Genomic DNA, 17,568 nt, shown 5'->3' on the forward strand with positions numbered 1-17,568 from the left:
AGAGACTGGCACATTTGGGATATGCTACGTTGGAGAGGAAAGATATTTCAGCAAAAGTGTGTGCAATTTTGGATGTATGGTATTGGTGCATCACGGGGCAAGGAGAAGGTAATTACCTTGCTGTTCTTCTGGCAGAATCACACCTGCAGTTCTGTGCTCAGCAGCAGGTGCCACGTGTGTGAGTGATGGTGAAGACTGACAGAGGGGGAATTCACAGAAAAATAACAAAAGCTTTAGGAGACTGAGGAGACTATGTCTAGCTTTCTTCAAACATTCTCATAAATACGTATTATAAGTACAAATGTTATGGTATTTTGAATGCCACAAGTGCTTGTGGCTGGAAATAACGATATAAAATACTACTTTGAAAATAAATCTAATAAGGGAATCCCAAGAAAAAAATCTGGTATAGACACTTTTGTTATGTTCTGTACGTCTCCTATGCAAATTTTAAACATGTCCAGTAACGAGTAGCACATGTATTATTAGATTATATTATCTGCATTGATGGAGGAAAGATATGATGACTGAGTGGAGCTTTTCTTTCCCTGATACCATTTGCTCAGTGATGCATTTCTCATTCAGCAGCAGTGAATTAAAAAGATTTATCTGCAGTCAAATGTTTGGGTTTGGACATTACCCTATGAGCGCCTTAGTACTTACAGTGTAATTTTAAATTCCCTGAGGAACTCAAGCTATCTGAGTTTGAAATTATTTCAGCAGGATCAATGGGGGACTTGTGGCACTGGAAGCCCTGGTTACAGTGACCTACATCCAGCTTCAATGGTGGCTTTCAGACATTGGTGATTACATTGTGATGCTACATACCGAATTTTTACAAGAGAAAGAAAATTTAGACTCATAAAGTAATCGCTTACACTTAACAGCTCAAATACAGAATAAAATCATTAAGAAAAATTGCCTTTTTCATTAGTTCAGATAATACCTTTTTAGCATCAGGGATTTCTGTTAGTTGCCACTGTTTTGGTGCCTGCTTAATTGCCTCCTTGAAAGACCGTAAAGCAAGTACAGAAATTAATTTTCCCCATCTTAAAGGTAATGATCTTCCTTTTCCATTTTTTATTTTTTACTTATTGAAATACAGAATGCAACAAAGTAACTTTAAGAATCGCCTTGTCAGTAATACAATCTAAGCCATAAAATGCCAATCAAAGCAATGTTTGTTCTGTTCTTTCCAGTTTCCACAAACACTGTCAGGGTATTATGAGGATTGACTGTCCTGCCTATTGCTATTATAGTTCCTGTTTTGTTTGCTTGCATTGCTGTGATACCTGAGAGCCCTGGTCATGGAACAAAACTCTGCATGCAGATGCGCAGCACAGGATGGACCTCTTCTCAGCATTTTTGTAGGAGCAGCCAAGATGCTCTCACTAGCCTCAAAAATCAGCTAAAAGGAAGAGAGAGTTCTCCCAGCCCCTGGGCACTCTCTACTCCCAAAACCAATCTCCATAGCTGAGTGTTCCCACTTCTACCAAACAAAATCTCCTCATCAGTGCGTGACTAATGAACAAAGATTGCAGAAGGTACACGCCCTACTCAGTGCTGCTGCTTCAGCATCACAGGGGCAGGGACAAGCACAGGACAGAACTGAGTTTTGGGTTGGTTTTAGCAGGGAAAGCTGGGAGCTTAGATGTGAAACCAAATGTAAGCTGGCTACCCATCTGCTGTCAAAAAGCAAAGGAAAAATGCCCATTGGCACAGCTGCACAGAAAAAAAAAGGTTACTTGCAGAAGATACATAATACTGGAATCTCCATCAGAAAAACCATAATTTTCAGATTTCCTCATGCACTACCATATTTGTTAGCAAAAGATCTGCCTCAGTAAGGAAGGCCTGGGACCGCAATGCCTTTCTAATTTAGGGCTGTGGGCATCAAATGGTGACTACTGAAGCATCACCTAGGAACATGAGATCTCCCATGGCAGTGAGGATAATCCCACATAATCCCAGAACACAAATCAGATTCTCAGTTTACCCAAGGTGGCCGTTTTTTTCTCTGAGTCTGACAGATTTCTCTGAGGCTGTCATGTTTCCAAAAACTGACTTTTCTTCCAGTCTTTGAAAAATGCAGATGCCCCACATGCTCCACGCAAGCGCATTGCTCAGAACAGCTTTGTGGAACATGATCTTGGGGTCTTCCAGGCAAGCATATTCATGATCTTAGGTGACTATTGGCAACTCTGTCCTCAGTTTAAGGTGAGGAGAGAGAGAGCTGAGTTATGTTATGCCTCCTTATGGATGGGAGAAAGACAACTGGTCAGGGTTTAGAAAACTTTATCAGCACAGCTGTTGTGTGCTGTTGCCAGGACCCCTCCTTGTCCCATGACGGGTGTTTCCCCACCATGGAAGGCTGTATTCCTTCCCTTTCAAAGCTCTTTTGTTTGTAGACTCCAGCCCTACTGGTTCTACCTAGTCCTTGCTTTATAGAAAGCAGGTTAGCACGTGCAATCAGAGCATTGCCTGAAGGAATTTCAGGCTTTAGGATGGAGCCTGTGCTTTGTTGAATGTTTTGAGGTGAAAGCATATATTTCTATATTATTTCTTAAATGTATTTTCCTTCTAGACATGGCTTTATCTCAGGGATCCTCTGAAGTTTTTGTTCAATTTCCCCCATAGCACAGATAATAAAAGCTGCATGATAATAGAGCAAGACGTGTGTGTTTCTGTAGTCCCACAACAGCTACCTGTTTTTGTTTTGATTTTCCAGGACTCAGTAATTATTAAACCAACCTCACACTCAGAAAAAGTAATGGAATTTCACACTTTATCTTTACAGATCAAAGGTTAATCTTTAAACCAAGGTTTGTTGTCATTTGTTAAGCCTCTTGTTTTCTTAATATGACTGATTTCTTTCTCTTGCTATTCAAAGGACACACGAGATAATTGATTAGGAAATAGGTTTCTTCTACAACTAGTTTTATATCTTTGTTTAGTCATTCTTACCACCGAGAGCCCTGCAAAAGCCTTGACTCACAGGAATTTTTGCTGCCCCTTTTGTGCTGCCTTGTCTTCACCACAGATGATGCACAGTCTGCAGAAATAGCTTCTTAGCTATAAATAGAGCACTTCCCAAATGTTCATTAAGAACAAAATTCATCACATTCTTGTGAATAAGGTGTGCAAATAATATTATATGCTACATTTCACCGTGAAAGAAGCCAACCCCTGTTTTTACCATTGCATTTCCTCAAGTTATCTGCAATGAATTGGCTGGTTGGTTAGTAATATACTTAACTGATGCTGGGCAGTCTCCCAGGGTTAGTTGGTGAGGTCCAGCTCTTGTTTTATCTACTTGATTAGAAATTTCCTACTTAAGAAAATCATAATGACCACTCTGTCCCCCAGGCTTGAGAATTATCTTCAAGTTATCTAAAATCAGCATCTGGATTTCAAAATATCCTCCATTATCTCTCCCTGGACTGCAGTGAGGGTTGGTTGCCTGACTTACACTGAACTCCAAACTTGTAATGAGCCAATGTAGGTGACAGACATCTTATGCACTTAACTACAGCACATTTGATGTCTGGCAGATCTAGAAACATTTTCTGAAGAAGGTAAAGCCATTAAAGTAACCTTAGTTAGAAGTAATGCTAAAACTTGAGGGTCATAAAAATGGTGTTAGGTATCTCATTTAGCAGTAAAATTATTTCATGGTGATATGAGAAACTGTATGAAACAAATACTGGACTGTATAAAGAAACATTAAAGGTTTGTTGAAGTAGCTTTGGTAGTTTGAAGAATGAGGTGAAAAGAGTCTTTTGATTTAACGTGTGGCTGTAATGGATTTCTCATCATAGTTTAAGACATGATCTGTTGTCACCAGTACTTTCTAGGGGCTTTCCTAGAAAAAGCTAAGGCCCCAGAAAAGTTTGAAGTGACCCATTTAAAACCATTCTGTTGTTTTGGTTTTTTTCCCAGTAATTTGTATAAAGCAAAACTCTGTAAAAATTCTGAAATGTCCATGTAAAGTTTGTGCTTCTCTCTGCCCCTGTGATCTTATCTCACATGGCCAAGCAGAATCCCATCTCCCAGAGTAGAGGGAGAGGTGGCATTGGCTTGGATGTTTTGTAACTGGTTTATAAAATAAGCTCTAAAGTCACCCTTTGATGAGGGGGAGATTTGAAATAGTCCATATGATTACAGTGCCATTTGCTGGCATGTTCCAAGGAACTGGTCACCAGTCTTACTGAAATATTTTTTTCTCAGTGGTATACACACAGTTCTTCCACTCATCTCTTTGGTAGCTTGTGCTCTTTGTTAATAAATAACAAGGTAATGCTTTGTCATGTAGAATCCTGTCCCCACTGAAATGCAAAGAAAAACTCACAGAGAATTCAGTGAAACAATCAGCTTGAGAATCTTTTTATTCTATGCTCTCCTTTGCTTGTTTAAATACTCCTAATTTCTGTGTTAGAAATGGACCATCTTTTTTACCAATGCTACAAACAGTACATGGCTTTTCTGTTCATAAACGAAAGTATGTTCTCCTATTTCCAAGGAAGATATTTTTGCATTTATTTCCCATGACCCATCCATTCATTTCTGAAAGAACAGCATCTTTCATTAAGACTCAAGATGATCAAATGGATTGGGACAAATTTGTATTTATTTTATACTGACAGAACCTTGGAGGTTCAAGACTAGGCCTACATATTCTAATGAAACTTCAGATATACAAAACCTGAAGTTGTACCATGGACTGAAATATAGTTGCTTGCCCATAGCAACTGAAACAGAATACTCTCACCCCTAGCAAAAGGTCCTTCTGAGAATTTGTTTTGTGGAAGTAATTATTTCTGAAAGCTAGAACTGAGAAGAATGGAAGTAGTTTTTAAGATACAACTGCCAGATGTGCTAAGTGGTCGGATAGGAACTACTGGACATGGGAGATTCCCAAGCCTTGTCATCACTGAGAGCCTTGCTCCCTGTAGTGCCCTTTCAGCAATTACTGTGAGATTGACAGTTACAATGAAAATGTAAAAAACAGTAAGATCTTAAAAATCTGGGGGGATGGGTGTCCCAGATTTGTGTCACTGCTGACAAAAAAGCTGCATCTCATTTGGGAACCTACACAGCATGCTGGTATGGCTGTCTCGGCCCCAGGAAGAGGGGTGACCTAAACCTGCATATTAAGAGAATATTACAATAATTTTGTTACAAGACAGAAAACTGCAGTGAGCCCTTTCATGCCCATTCTCACAGAGCTGCTTCTCTACATTGTATGTACAGAGGTGCAGATATCTCATAGTCCCAAATGGACACAAGCAGCTTTGCCAAAAGCACTCACACAGCTGTGTCAAGTGTAAAGGTCTACTCAACACTGGCCAGAAGAACTGTAGGTTTGTAAAGCAGATACCACTGGAGGATTTGCACTCCTCTCTGGACAGTATCTGTTCTCAGGTCAGTGTGTACAAGAGTGCAGAATGCCATCTTGAAAGAGCAGTTGGAAGAGAAATAAAAAAGGGAAATGAGATACAGGAAAAGCACAGTTTGAAAATAAACCTGGGAAGGGGCCTCACAGGATTGAGGAACTTTGTGGCTATTAAGGCACTGACTTCACTGGGAATAAGGCTGTGACTGAAGAATAACAGACCAATGAATGTTGGAAGGGACCTACAAAAGTCTCCAGTCTGACCTCCTGAATCAAGCAGATTGCATTGGAGCAGATTACACAGGGCCTTGCCCAGGCTGGGTTCTGACACCTTTAAGGATGGTGATTCTCTGGGTGCCTTTTTCAATGTCCAGCCATCCCCGTGGTAATTTTTTTTTCCTCACATTGAGTAGGAATTTGATATTGTAGCTTGCTTTCTTTATCATACACTACAGTAAGACTTGCCTGTCAAGTCTATTCTTCTTAAGAACAAATGTAGTTCTCTCATCTCTTCTCATGTGTCCTGTGCTCTGGTCCCCTGACCAGCTTGGTGGCCCTGTGTGAATTCACCTCAGTGTGTCCTTGTCTGTCTTGTACTAGGAGCCCAGAAGAGGCCACAACCCTGCAGGCATGTCTCACAAACGGGATGACAAAGAGCCATTTGCCCCAGTCTGCTGGCTGCACTCCTGCTGATACAGTCCAGCCTTTGATTGAGCAGGGTGCACTGCTGATCTACTCATTTATTTAGGTTGAAGTTCTGAGTTAGGAACATTGGGACTTTTTCTGCAAAGTCAGTTTTTAAGGTAGCAAGTTTTTGTCCAGCTTGTCCTGCTGCATGGGCTTTTTCCATCACAGACATGGGGCTTTTCATCTGACTTCATTCTACTCCCTGGGCTTTCTCCCAGCCCAGTTTTCCAGCATGTCCATCAGTGTATTGACTGTTCTCCTCAGTCAGGTGTTGTGTGCAGACTTGCAGAGGGCATAAAGGAGCGGTGTGCCAGAGTTCCTTGAAGTAGGTAACTTTGTCTCTCTGGAAAGTCTTGTGTCTGGTGTGCAGGATGTGATGAGTTGCAAGCACAAACAGCTTCATGTTTTGAGCTTATAAACAACTGGCAAAAATAACTCAAGGTCACTGCAGGTAGTTCTTTCCTGCAGAGTGAAGTCAGTACCACTTTATCACGAGTCCATCACTGGATAGAGTGTTGGAGGACAAAAATTTCAAAAATTCTACACTTTGGACTGTGTTCCAGGATGGATCACACTGAAGTGTATGGACTGGGTGGGGGAAGTGGTGTATCATACATCTGAGACAGTTCAGCCATCTGAGGCAGTCTTTAACTGTAGAATTAGTTTTCACAATCTTAGTATAGAAGAGGAGTTTATTTTCCTTTAGCTGGTCTCTCCATCACATGATTTCCAATCTGATGTTGCAGATGCATGATTTGTGTAACATGTTCAGACTATTCATTTTAGTGTTCATAGTTTCATTTTTGCTATCTGTTCACCAAGATTTTAACCCTTGGGATGTTGCCAGAACTGCCACATTGTTCCCCTACTGTATGTTCACAGCCACACTTCTCAGTAGTTTCTTTCCTTTGGTGGAAGATTGTAGGAGGCCAGTAGCAATTCCCAAATCCTTAAAAAGTGATTAGCAATTATTGTTCTCTAAGTGCTTAATAGGGAGATTAAGACAGGCCACCAGGTGTTTACACAATAACACTTGGTAGCGTGGAAATTCAGCTCTCACTATTACAATGCATAAGGAGGGTAAATACCTGCCCTTGGAGAAACCAGCAATTATTTTGATGCTTGTATTACACCTCATTTTCTCCACTAGATCGTGCAGTTCTGTTATTTCTTAACTTTTCATTCCCTGATAGGGATTTGTCTGTGTTTATAGTAGCAGGATGGATCTGTAACCACGAGATCGGTTTCTGTTAAAAGTGTTTTTCTTGCACGATCACTTGGCTGCAAAGCTGCATTTTTAGTCCATCCCTTTGTATCTAACATGGCATATTTGTATACAGCAACAATGGAAGGGAGCTATGCTTCACACTGAAGGTTTGAAATAAATGATAGTGAAATAGCTTAGGAACAGCACAAATGCTCTTCTGTAACAAATCGTATCATTCACGGTGTCTCTTTTTTTTCTGTTGCAGGAGGTTGGAAGCATTATCGGAAAGGTCAGAAAATAACTTTATATTCATGTCAAACTATTGTATATCATTTCTCTTGTCTTAGCCCAGGCTAACGGGGTTTTTTTTTGCTTCTTTAACAGAAAGGTGAGACAGTGAAGAAGATGAGGGAGGAGGTAAGACAAGCTTTGATGTCTTCACTTGCTTCCTTTCCAGCTCAGAAACAGCGAGTTCAGCATGTGCAGACCGATGCTGCCATCAAGTGGGCCGATTGTTCAACATCCCTGTTCTTTGCAAGCACTGGGGTATAAATATGCTGGCCTAAATTAAACATTGTTGTTAATGTAACCTCCTTATCGCTGCAGCAGTCTGGAGTCTTTCATTCCCCTAGCGATGTGCCTGCTGCTGCCTTATCTCAAAACAGCTCACAGCATGGTTCTGTGCATCAGACCCACTGTATCTTTCATTAGCATATCAACATCAGTCCTGCACATGGCTTGGCCTCCTGGTAGAGTTTCCAAAATTCTGAAACCCAATGTTAGACTGACACACGTCAAGTTTGAGGGTAGATACAAGCTTCAGCAGAGCTGGAGCCAGATGTGTACAAGCCAGAGCATCTCTCAGCCATGTCTTGGCAAAGCCTTAGCTTTTCCTCATTTTGCAGCTGTGAGTAGGATGTGGGCAGAGTAGACCTGCACACCTACCATTCCAATCCTTTGAAAAGGCTAAAGACAAATAGGATTAAAACAGGGCACTGCATAAATCTCAGTCTCCCCAGTGTCTGCAGGCTTCTTTCCCTGCCACAGAGCAAGCTGTGCTATCTTCAGAGGAGTGTGCTCAGGTGGAAGCTGCAGACCCACACTGGTCCTGCAAGACAGCACATCCTACCTGGAGATCCATGTAATTTTTCTGCTTTGAAGCCACCGCTAAAAGTGTAAGTCAGAAGAGAAATCCTACTGTTTTAAACTATAGGAGTGCAGTGTAAAGAGGATGCCTCCAGGAAAGTCAGTTTGGCTCTAGTAAAGCTGCAGTACATTACTGTGTCAGCTGCTTCGTTGTTTTCTACTCTGATAGAAGGTCTGTGGCAGGGAAATGTCAAAGTATTTTAGTAAAGAAAATTGTAGACATCCGTCTTTAAATATACACAATAGGGATTTCATTGTCAGGCTGACGGAGTTCTGAGCTCCTTTTTTGATGACATGTTTTCACCCATATTTTCACCCATTTGCTAAGACTTAAAGGAAAAAATATAAGAAAAATTTCTTGCAGTGTACTAGGTAAACTTAATTAAACACATTTTAGTGTAATTATTAATTATGATCATGAGCGTATATCTTTGTACATAAATTGTATGCACAGAAGGGTAGCCATCATTGGAGACTGCTCCTGACTTCTTAGTAAAACAACTTAGAGAATACCTATGATGCTTGGTCTGTCTTTCAAGATAAATATCAAATGTTCTTCCAGTCTTGCAACTCTGCTGTCATGGATCCGTGGTCAGAAGACACTTTATTTTTTTGGGTTTTTTTTTTTAAATAATGGAATTGTATGCATCTTTATATCAGCACAGGACTAAGAGGCTGTATCTCCATATGATGATAATTTGGTCACTCTTTAAATTACTACCTTTTTCAGTACTTCTTTGAAAGCAAAATGCAGCTTTTATTTTGACTTCCCTGGCAGATGTGGCAGCGTGCACTCCATCTTTATGGTGTGAAATGTAGCTCTGTCTTTGGGGAAATGTCAGAGACAATTCTGTCATTGAGGAAATGTCAGAGACAACTTCAGGCCTACAGAAAAGTACAGAACTCTCAGTTCTGTGCCCAGGTCTGTGGCAGGAAAATTTCTCTATCAGTAGTGTTGAGCCTTGGTTTTTTCCATGCTGTGTGGGGGTGCTGCCATATGGGGAAGCACAGTCTCTTGCAGTAGAGCAGCAGCACGGGGTGGTTAAGGGCTGGACACAGCACATCAGCAGCTGTGAGGTGACCCTGCAGGCAAAGGCCAAACTAACCCAGCTTGTCTCACACTGGCTTCAGGCCGTGATCCCCAAGAAGGTCAGTGCCTGTGGGTGAGTTGAGGCTCCAGTCTTGTTAGGCTGCATTCACACATTTCCAGGACTGAAATCTCAGAGAATGTGTAGGGTGGCTCTTATGTGAAGCTGATTTGATCATTACTACACTAAAGATCCTCTTAAATATATATTAAATATGTATATAAATTTCTAAATATATAAAACCCCCTGGTAGAGACATTTTCTCTGCGCTACCACAGTGACATAGAGAACCGAGTATGCTTGAGAGCAGCCTGGCTTCCCTAAGTCACTTCTGGTTTTCTGACTCCATCCAACAGGCTCCTTGTCCTATGGACACAGTACTGTTGGTGTGTCCTGTCCTACCACTAGTCTTTTAAAGGAATGTTTAGTGCATATTACCTGGCTGCCTTCACGTGAGGCACATTTTCAAGGGGCCTTCTCCATGGTGCAAAGCAAGGCCCCAGCAGAGAGGCAGAGAAGCCAAGCCTCACCTTTGGGGCTCCAAACCAGAGAGGTGCATTGCTCCTGGGAAATGCTGGTGCTCCCTGGAGACAACCACCTTCTCCTAAATTCTGCAGCTCCGGTCCTACTTAAGGTTAATCCTGAAAGAAGGAAGGAAAAAGGCTTGATTATGCAGTTATTTGCAACTTTGAGTTACAGAGGTGCTATTTGCATGCTGCAAAGAAGGCTGCAGAAGTATTTACCCAGACAGAATCCAGCTTCCTGCAGTTACATGAATTTTTGGAATGTGATCAGTTTATGCTGAAATTATATGATGTTGGGGCTGCAGTTGCAAGGGAGGGAATTAGATGCCTCAAGGTATTCCTTCCCAAGCTATATTCCTAATCCTACTTTGTTTGCTCCCTGGGAAGTATAACTTTGAAAAATATTTGTTCCTTTTGACAGAGTGGTGCTCGAATCAATATTTCAGAAGGCACTTGTCCAGAGAGAATTGTGACAATAACAGGCCCAACAGATGCAATTTTTAAAGCTTTTTCTATGATTGCACTAAAATTTGAAGAGGTAAGCAAATAATTTTTTTTCCTCTCTTCAAGTTGAAATACAAACACTGTTTGAATTTTCTCATGTTTGCTTTAATGTTAAATAGGATTTGTTTAATGTTCTATTTAATAGCAATGAAAGTGGTTATATTTTTATAAATGCTTTTGGCAGCAATGCTGAAGAAAAATAATGGGTAAATTTACAAGATGTTTGATCATTTCTTTTGCTTTTTGGAGGCTTCAGGGAAAAGCAATTGCTTCTAGTAATGTGTGCTAATGGTAGGAAAAATGTCTTGGAAAAATTCTACTCCCACTGTGGGTTTGATTTGAAAAGAATAATTGCCTAACTTTTAACTCTGTTTGTATGAATCCAGTTGGTATTGATGTAAATGTTATATATGTCAAAATGAATATATAACTCATTTAACTATAATTTTTTTTTTAAAACAAGCTGTATGATTACCAATTACTACATTTAAGGCTTGTCCTTTAAAACCAATTAAAGGCATTCAGAGTAAGTAATGCAGGAGTTCAATTCACTCTATGTGAACAGTGAGTGTTCTGTGCAGATCTGTATCTAAATTGCTGAGATTTCCTTCAGTTTCATGGACCAGCTACAATTAGATATGGTCGCCATTTTAAAAGAGAACCTCACAGGAAAGGCAGCAGAGTACAGAACATGAACCCTGGTCACTCTGGAGAGGATTTGACTCCCTCTACTTTTGAAAATCATATGTCTAGTCCTCGCAGCTCTCCTGTCCTCTCTGGAGAGGCAGATGCCCCTGCAGGAAGCAGTTCCCCTTCTCCTAATGGAGGAGCTTGCAGACAGGTAGAGTGAGTCACCTGCACCCTGAAGCAAAGGGCAGGGTCTCTCGAGGATGCATTAAACCAGAGGGATGTCAATGCCTCTCTTAAGAATTTTCATTTCTCCAAGTCAGCAAGGTTAGTCTCCACATCTCCCCATAGCACAGGGAGATGGTGGAATTGATGAGAATTGTCAACATGTGCCTTTATTTACACATGGCAAATGTTCAAATTTAGAGCAACACAACTAGAAGAGAGCTCCTAAGTCACCAGATGCAGTTATCTTCTAGAATCAGCTGGATGGCTTGGACTTGTAACTTCCCAGCATGATAAGAAGCTAGTTAGAATTTTTACTCTTCCTGATACTGGGTTCACAACTGCAGGTCTCTGATAATCAGGCACCTTCTCTTTGCTCCTCACCTGACTTTATTCATGAACAGCTCATGAAGCTTTGTTTCTATGCCTGTACTGGCCATTAGTTTAGATAATTCTTGCCTTTCCATCCCTGAGGTTTCCCTTTCTAGATATATATTTAGAAGCTGATTTTATCCCCACACACCTTTGCTTTTGCCAGAGAGAGTGAATCCAAGCCCAGTCTTTCAGAGGACTCACCCCTCTCATGACTCTAGGAGTTCCTTTCCAGCTTTTTCTGGTTACATTTTATGTTAAATGTCTGAGTTAATTGTGGACAGGTTGCAAATGAAGTTCCACAAAGGTTTGTTTAGCAGCATTAACAGTCCCCTATCCTACTTACCATGCTGTCATATCCCTGCCACTGTTGGAAATGGCTCACCTCCTACTAGTTTAATTCTTTGCACACACCTGTGCTTTTGTCTGGTGGGTGTCCCCAGCTCCTGCTGAGAAGTTTCCACCTCTTCAGTCTTGGCAAACATTCCTGTCAGGCTCCAGACAAATTACTTTTTTTAATACTGCAGGTGTTAATCCCATTTATATTTCTTCAGTCCTTCATGGGTTTTCAGATCTTCCTGCGTGATATTCCAAACTTTCAGTATGTTGATAAAATGTCTTGGTTTTGTGGCATGGCACATTTTATAAGAATGCTTGGGGAGGTTTTTTCCAGTTATTAATGAAATAATAATGATTTTGAGGTTTAAGCCTGCAGAACCACAAGTAATTCTATCTAACTGTCCTGGTTTAGGGCAAATTTGTTAAAGAATCTGCAAAGGAGGGCCCCTCCAGAAAGCGAAACCCACACGGCCCCTCCCCCAACCGGTTCGGGAAAAAATTCCTCGGAGAGAGGTGGAAAGAACCTGTTTATTTGACTGGCCCAGCACCCCCCAGCACACAAAATGAACAATACCAGGTGACACCGCTTTGAGAAAGATGACAAAATCAGAAAGTCTCTTTCGGGGGGGGTGGTTGCTTTGTTCTCAGTCCCTCCGGCGCTGGGCCAGCCGCTGCAGCCGAACCTTCGGTGTTCCCGGGTCCCAGTCCAGAGCAGGTTCGAGATGGTCACAGGAACAGGAGAGGAGAAACAGTCTAGGAAGGAATGTGGACTGTTTAGCTAGAACTAGCTAATAAGCAGAGGCCAAAGCAGAGCAGAAGCAAGAGCAGATAAAGAGAGCAAGCAAAAGCAGCAAGCTGAAGCTGGAAGTAAAAAACCAGCCCTATGTACCGCTTTCCTCTGTGTCCCTGATAAGAGAAACCCAAACAAAACTTCCACTCTTCAGAGCCGGTCTTAAAGGCACAGAACAGATGAATGGGGATATACAAGCATCATAACGTCACCCCAGGACACTAACCCAATTTCAAAACCTCCTATTGTCATCTCTTTCTCCACTTCAACTCCTACCCATCATGGACCAATCCCTGTTTCTTCTAGTTTAAGAGGTAGCTTGGTCCACAGTGCCATACTTTCCAATCCAGAGAATCCTGGAGAGAGCAGTGTCTCTGCTCTCTACAGGAAAAACATGTTCCTCATCCTGTAAAATGCTGAGAATCATTAGCACAGATAATCCCTGCCAGTTCCCACCAAAATGAGTACCCAGTGGAAATAATGCTGCATGTTTCATACAAACATCAAACACTGCATGGCATCAGATCCCCAGCCCACCACCCAACACCACGTAGTCTTTGAAAGTGCTGTAAGTAGCAATAGGCAAAGCAAGCTGAAATTCAGGCATCTGGCTGGATTTTGCACTTATTTGCACTTGCAGGTTTTAGAGGATAGCCTGGGCTCTTCATATAAGCATTAACAAAGGAGTATTGGCAATGTCTGCAGATCAAGTACTGCTCTGAAATATCTGTATTTAGTTTTAACATAATTGGTTTGTGGTATATTTAAAGGAACAGCAGTAAAAATCAGTTAGGTTTCCTATAAATCTTTCTGCCAATAAAATGAGGTAACTGTAATATTCTGCAGGCAAAATAAAGTGCTGTTTCAAAAATTACAAATTAGCTAGCTACCAAGTGCTGTTTTTCATGCATATGCTGGAGATTTCTTCAGCATATGAAGATTCAGTCCAGCTCTGGTTATTGCAGCTATGTTGAAACAGAAGAAAAAAGGTGCATGTGTGAGACTGCTGCTTTGAGGGACTGTTTTGGTATTTGTCATGCACACCCACATGAAGACCTTGAACCCTTAATTTCCACCCTACAGCTCTATACCTAGAGATAAGCCAGTGTAGGAAGTCCTGGAATGCTTTTGTAATGTTAGTAAAAATTTCAAAATATGTCAGAGAGAGCAAAAAATGAGAAAGGTTGGGTTTGTCTTCTGGTTGTTCTGTAGCCTTATATGACTCTGCTTTGACAACCTTCCTAATGGAAGTTGCTTTTCAAGCAGTCTTATGATGAATCTACAAGCTAAGTAGGTATTTAAATGAATACCTAAAGTGTTCACTGCAGGGCAAAGAGTTGTTAGAAAATGACATTAACCCAGGCAGACCCCTGGAACTGCAAGAGGGGACATTTTAGTGCAGTCGCTTTTGGACTGGAGGCTGAGACCCAAGAAACGCAGCTGTAACTTCACTGGTGAAGCTGTAACGTCACTGGGGCAGCTCTAGCTTTGCTTGTAGGTCTGAAAGCACATGGTATTTAAGCACTGGAATAACCAGCAGGCACAGCATGGTAGTCAGACCTTCTCCAGATGAGTAAGAAAAGGAATTTCTGAATCCTTGTTCCTCTGTAAACATCTATGAAGCACTTGTTTGGCTCTAGAAGTCAGAGAAGAGAAGAAGAAGAGAAAAGGTGATAAAAGCAGTTAGGGTGATACCTTTCTGACAAACATAAATTCCTGCCAGTACAACTGTGATCAATGCTGTGCTGGTCATCTCCAAGGGAGAAGCCGCCTCACAGAATCCTCCTTGCTGTGGAAACTGGACAGTTTAACATTTTCTTTGAAACCAGAAAAAAAGAAATTTTTTTTCCTTGGAGGTGTGGTAGAATTCTGAGCTGCCAGATTAGTTTTGGGAAGCCTTATGTGCTATGACCTGGGGATGCCAAGAGCTTCTGCTGGCTCTTCAGCACCTCCAGACTCCCAGTTAGCCTGTCTTGGCTGAGGAGCAGCCCACCAAGCCGGGAGAAAGCCATACAAGGTCCAGCTGTAGCGTCTGACTCAGCCCTGGAGGAATGGATGCAGTGTCACAAAAAGTTAGGGGTTAAATAAATAGGAATCTCCCAGTTTGAAAGATGACTGTTCTGTGGGAAAGTCTTGGGCCCTACTTGGAAGCCTGCAGTTCTGAGGGTTTTTTTTTTTCTGCATGTTTCTCCTTTGTCATGTTTTTAAGCTGGAATAATTCCTGTATGCACTCCACACTGCTGAGCTCCCATGTTTAGATGTTGCTTTTCTTAAATAGTGAGGACGAAAGAGAGTAGTGGTTTCCAGCTCCTACAAAGTGATTTTGAAGGCAGAAATTTCAGTGAAGGCTTTGAGGCCAGGCTGCATATGATATGGAAGTAGGAGACATGATTAAGTTTTGTGCTGTGTGGCTGAACAGGATTATTCACCTACACGTGCCTCCACCTGACACAAACATGATACAGACATGTCATCTTCCAGCTGAAAAATCAGCATAACTTCATCTCAGATACATGGGTACTGCAAATTCTGTTATCCCTCTGGCTTTGTTTTGGATTGCAGTCTCTCACTGACACAGCCACTAAACAGAATATGAGTTACTACTGGCTGGCAGAGGATTTGATAGATTGGTAGAGGATTTTAGTAGATTTGGTAGCTGTCTTGTCACATGCAGCAATGCCTTGTTCCATTCAAGATTTTATTTTCTTCTCTTTTAAGCTAATTAAGGCCATACTAAGCCTTTTCTTGGATGGAACAATGCTGCCATCAAAGCTGGGAACATACCGAGGAATAAATGCTGGTGTCACAGGTCTCCCACACTGGTTTAGTGAGATGTGCAGAGTTGCTTGAAGTGCTGAGTAGTTCTGTTGTTGATTGTTTTTTTTATAATTTGGGGTCCTGATTGCACAATATAGGCACTTTTGTTTGGTTGGTTGGTTGGTTGGTTTGGTTTGGTTTGGTTTGGTTTTTTGTTAAAGTGATAGTCTTTATAAGCATAGGAAATCACTTCAGTTCTGTCTGACAGAGCTCCTGTTGCATCATAAGTGACTTCATAGGAAATGCATGTTTTCTCATCCCTGTCCTAATCTTGGTAACATTCCTGTGGAGAGTATAATAGCTGTGCCATGCCACCTCACAGATGAGTCTTCTCAGCTCACAGCTAGTGTTACCAAAACTCTCTGAGATTCTCATGAGTTGTTGAGTAGCTGCAGTGCAGCTACTTTTATTTTTTCATCCTAGGTTCCCTCAAAGCATCCCACTGATCAGTGGAAAGATAAAATTTATCTTTTCCTCTGTGATGAAATCTTTAGAGGGATTGCTTTGTCTTGCCTACAAGATTTTGAACAAACAAAATATATTTGAAACAATTCAAACCTTGCAACAAGTTGAAGTGCTTATGGGAATGTGTAATGTAGTCTCATTGGACATTGGGATACACGGGTGTGTTTCATTACCTGGACACAGGCAATCACTGTTCTGCTGAGCTTTTTGTACTTTGGTCACATAACCATGATGGAAAATATTTTAGAAATTGTGTAGTGCTACAAATATTCATGGACCTGCTACAAAAGAGGAAATAAATCTAGAAGGTGGCAGAATTATCAAAATCCTCTGATTTTCTTTGCTTCAGATTATTCATGTTCTTTGTCATTCCTTTTTTTTATCATTTTCCTTTGAATCCAGTCTGGGAAGTGACGTGAAATGTAGAGATGTATTACACAGTATAAATTTTCTAACTGAGGTGGTGGAAAAGAGACCAAAACAGACTGAAACAGGTTTTGGAAGCCTGTGAGTCCAAAAGCCTTTTGCCTCTTCCATCTGTTTTGGCTGGTTTAGTAGCAGACACCACCTCCTCCTCCTAGTCCTGCCCTCTGGTCCCACAATATGGATCTTGCAATGCCAGACATCCGAAGGTTCCTCTGGCACAGGCAGCTTCAAGCTTACAGTGTAGCACTGGCAGAGCTGTGGTGGGCTTTCCTTACCACAAAAACCAGCCACAGCTGGTTGCACGCTCCCAGATCTCCACAGACAGCTTGGGCATTTGCTGTGAGCCCTTGAGTGCTCACCAGGAGTGACAAATGCCCCGCTAATGCTGGCTGGCACTGTGATTACAGGACATCAACGCTTCGATGACAAACAGCTCGGTGACAAGCAAACCGCCCGTAACACTGCGGCTCGTCGTCCCAGCAAGTCAGTGTGGATCCCTCATAGGAAAAGGAGGTTCCAAAATCAAGGAAATCAGGGAGGTAAGTGTTGGGGTGTGTGCTGGGGACGCTGGCTAGCTCAGCATCCTGCTGCAATGTGCCCTGCCAGCACTGCACTTTGCTGATCACACCAACATGAGTATACGTCGACTAAACCTGGAAAAGCCTTGGTCTGGGAGAAGCAGGGGGTCCAGCACAGCTGCACTTGTACTTTTCTTGACACTAAAGACCACATGTGAAATAGAGAAACAGCTTTACAGTGTATAAAGTCTTTCATGCACAATTAAGCAAAGCAACAGTGACAAATGGCTCTTCAAGTTTGTTTTCCAGTGCAGATCCCTGCCCAGAAATACTCAGGGGACCCCAAGTCAAAGAGTTGCAGCCATTTCCAAGTTAGTTACCACCCTTACAGTCAGAGAAAAGCCTAAGCAGCACTGGGGATTCCAATCTAATAGACCTACT

General features: G+C 41.7%; 1 protein-coding gene across 24 annotated transcripts in view; it reads left to right on the forward strand.

The window, feature by feature from the left end:
* Window positions 1-17,568, forward strand: part of LOC135444249 (poly(rC)-binding protein 3-like) — a 497,164-nt gene that overhangs the window by 441,004 nt on the left and 38,592 nt on the right. For all 24 annotated transcript variants that reach the window (XM_064705626.1, XM_064705627.1, XM_064705618.1 and 21 more), the window contains 4 exons: window positions 7,552-7,575; window positions 7,671-7,703; window positions 10,466-10,582; window positions 17,017-17,148. In XM_064705626.1, the coding sequence (XP_064561696.1) occupies window positions 7,552-7,575; window positions 7,671-7,703; window positions 10,466-10,582; window positions 17,017-17,148 (306 nt within the window). The remainder of the gene's footprint in view (window positions 1-7,551; window positions 7,576-7,670; window positions 7,704-10,465; window positions 10,583-17,016; window positions 17,149-17,568) is intronic.

The sequence above is a fragment of the Zonotrichia leucophrys genome, chromosome 2 (assembly GCF_028769735.1).
Source record: "Zonotrichia leucophrys gambelii isolate GWCS_2022_RI chromosome 2, RI_Zleu_2.0, whole genome shotgun sequence".
In the NCBI taxonomy this organism is placed as follows: Eukaryota; Metazoa; Chordata; class Aves; order Passeriformes; family Passerellidae; genus Zonotrichia; species Zonotrichia leucophrys.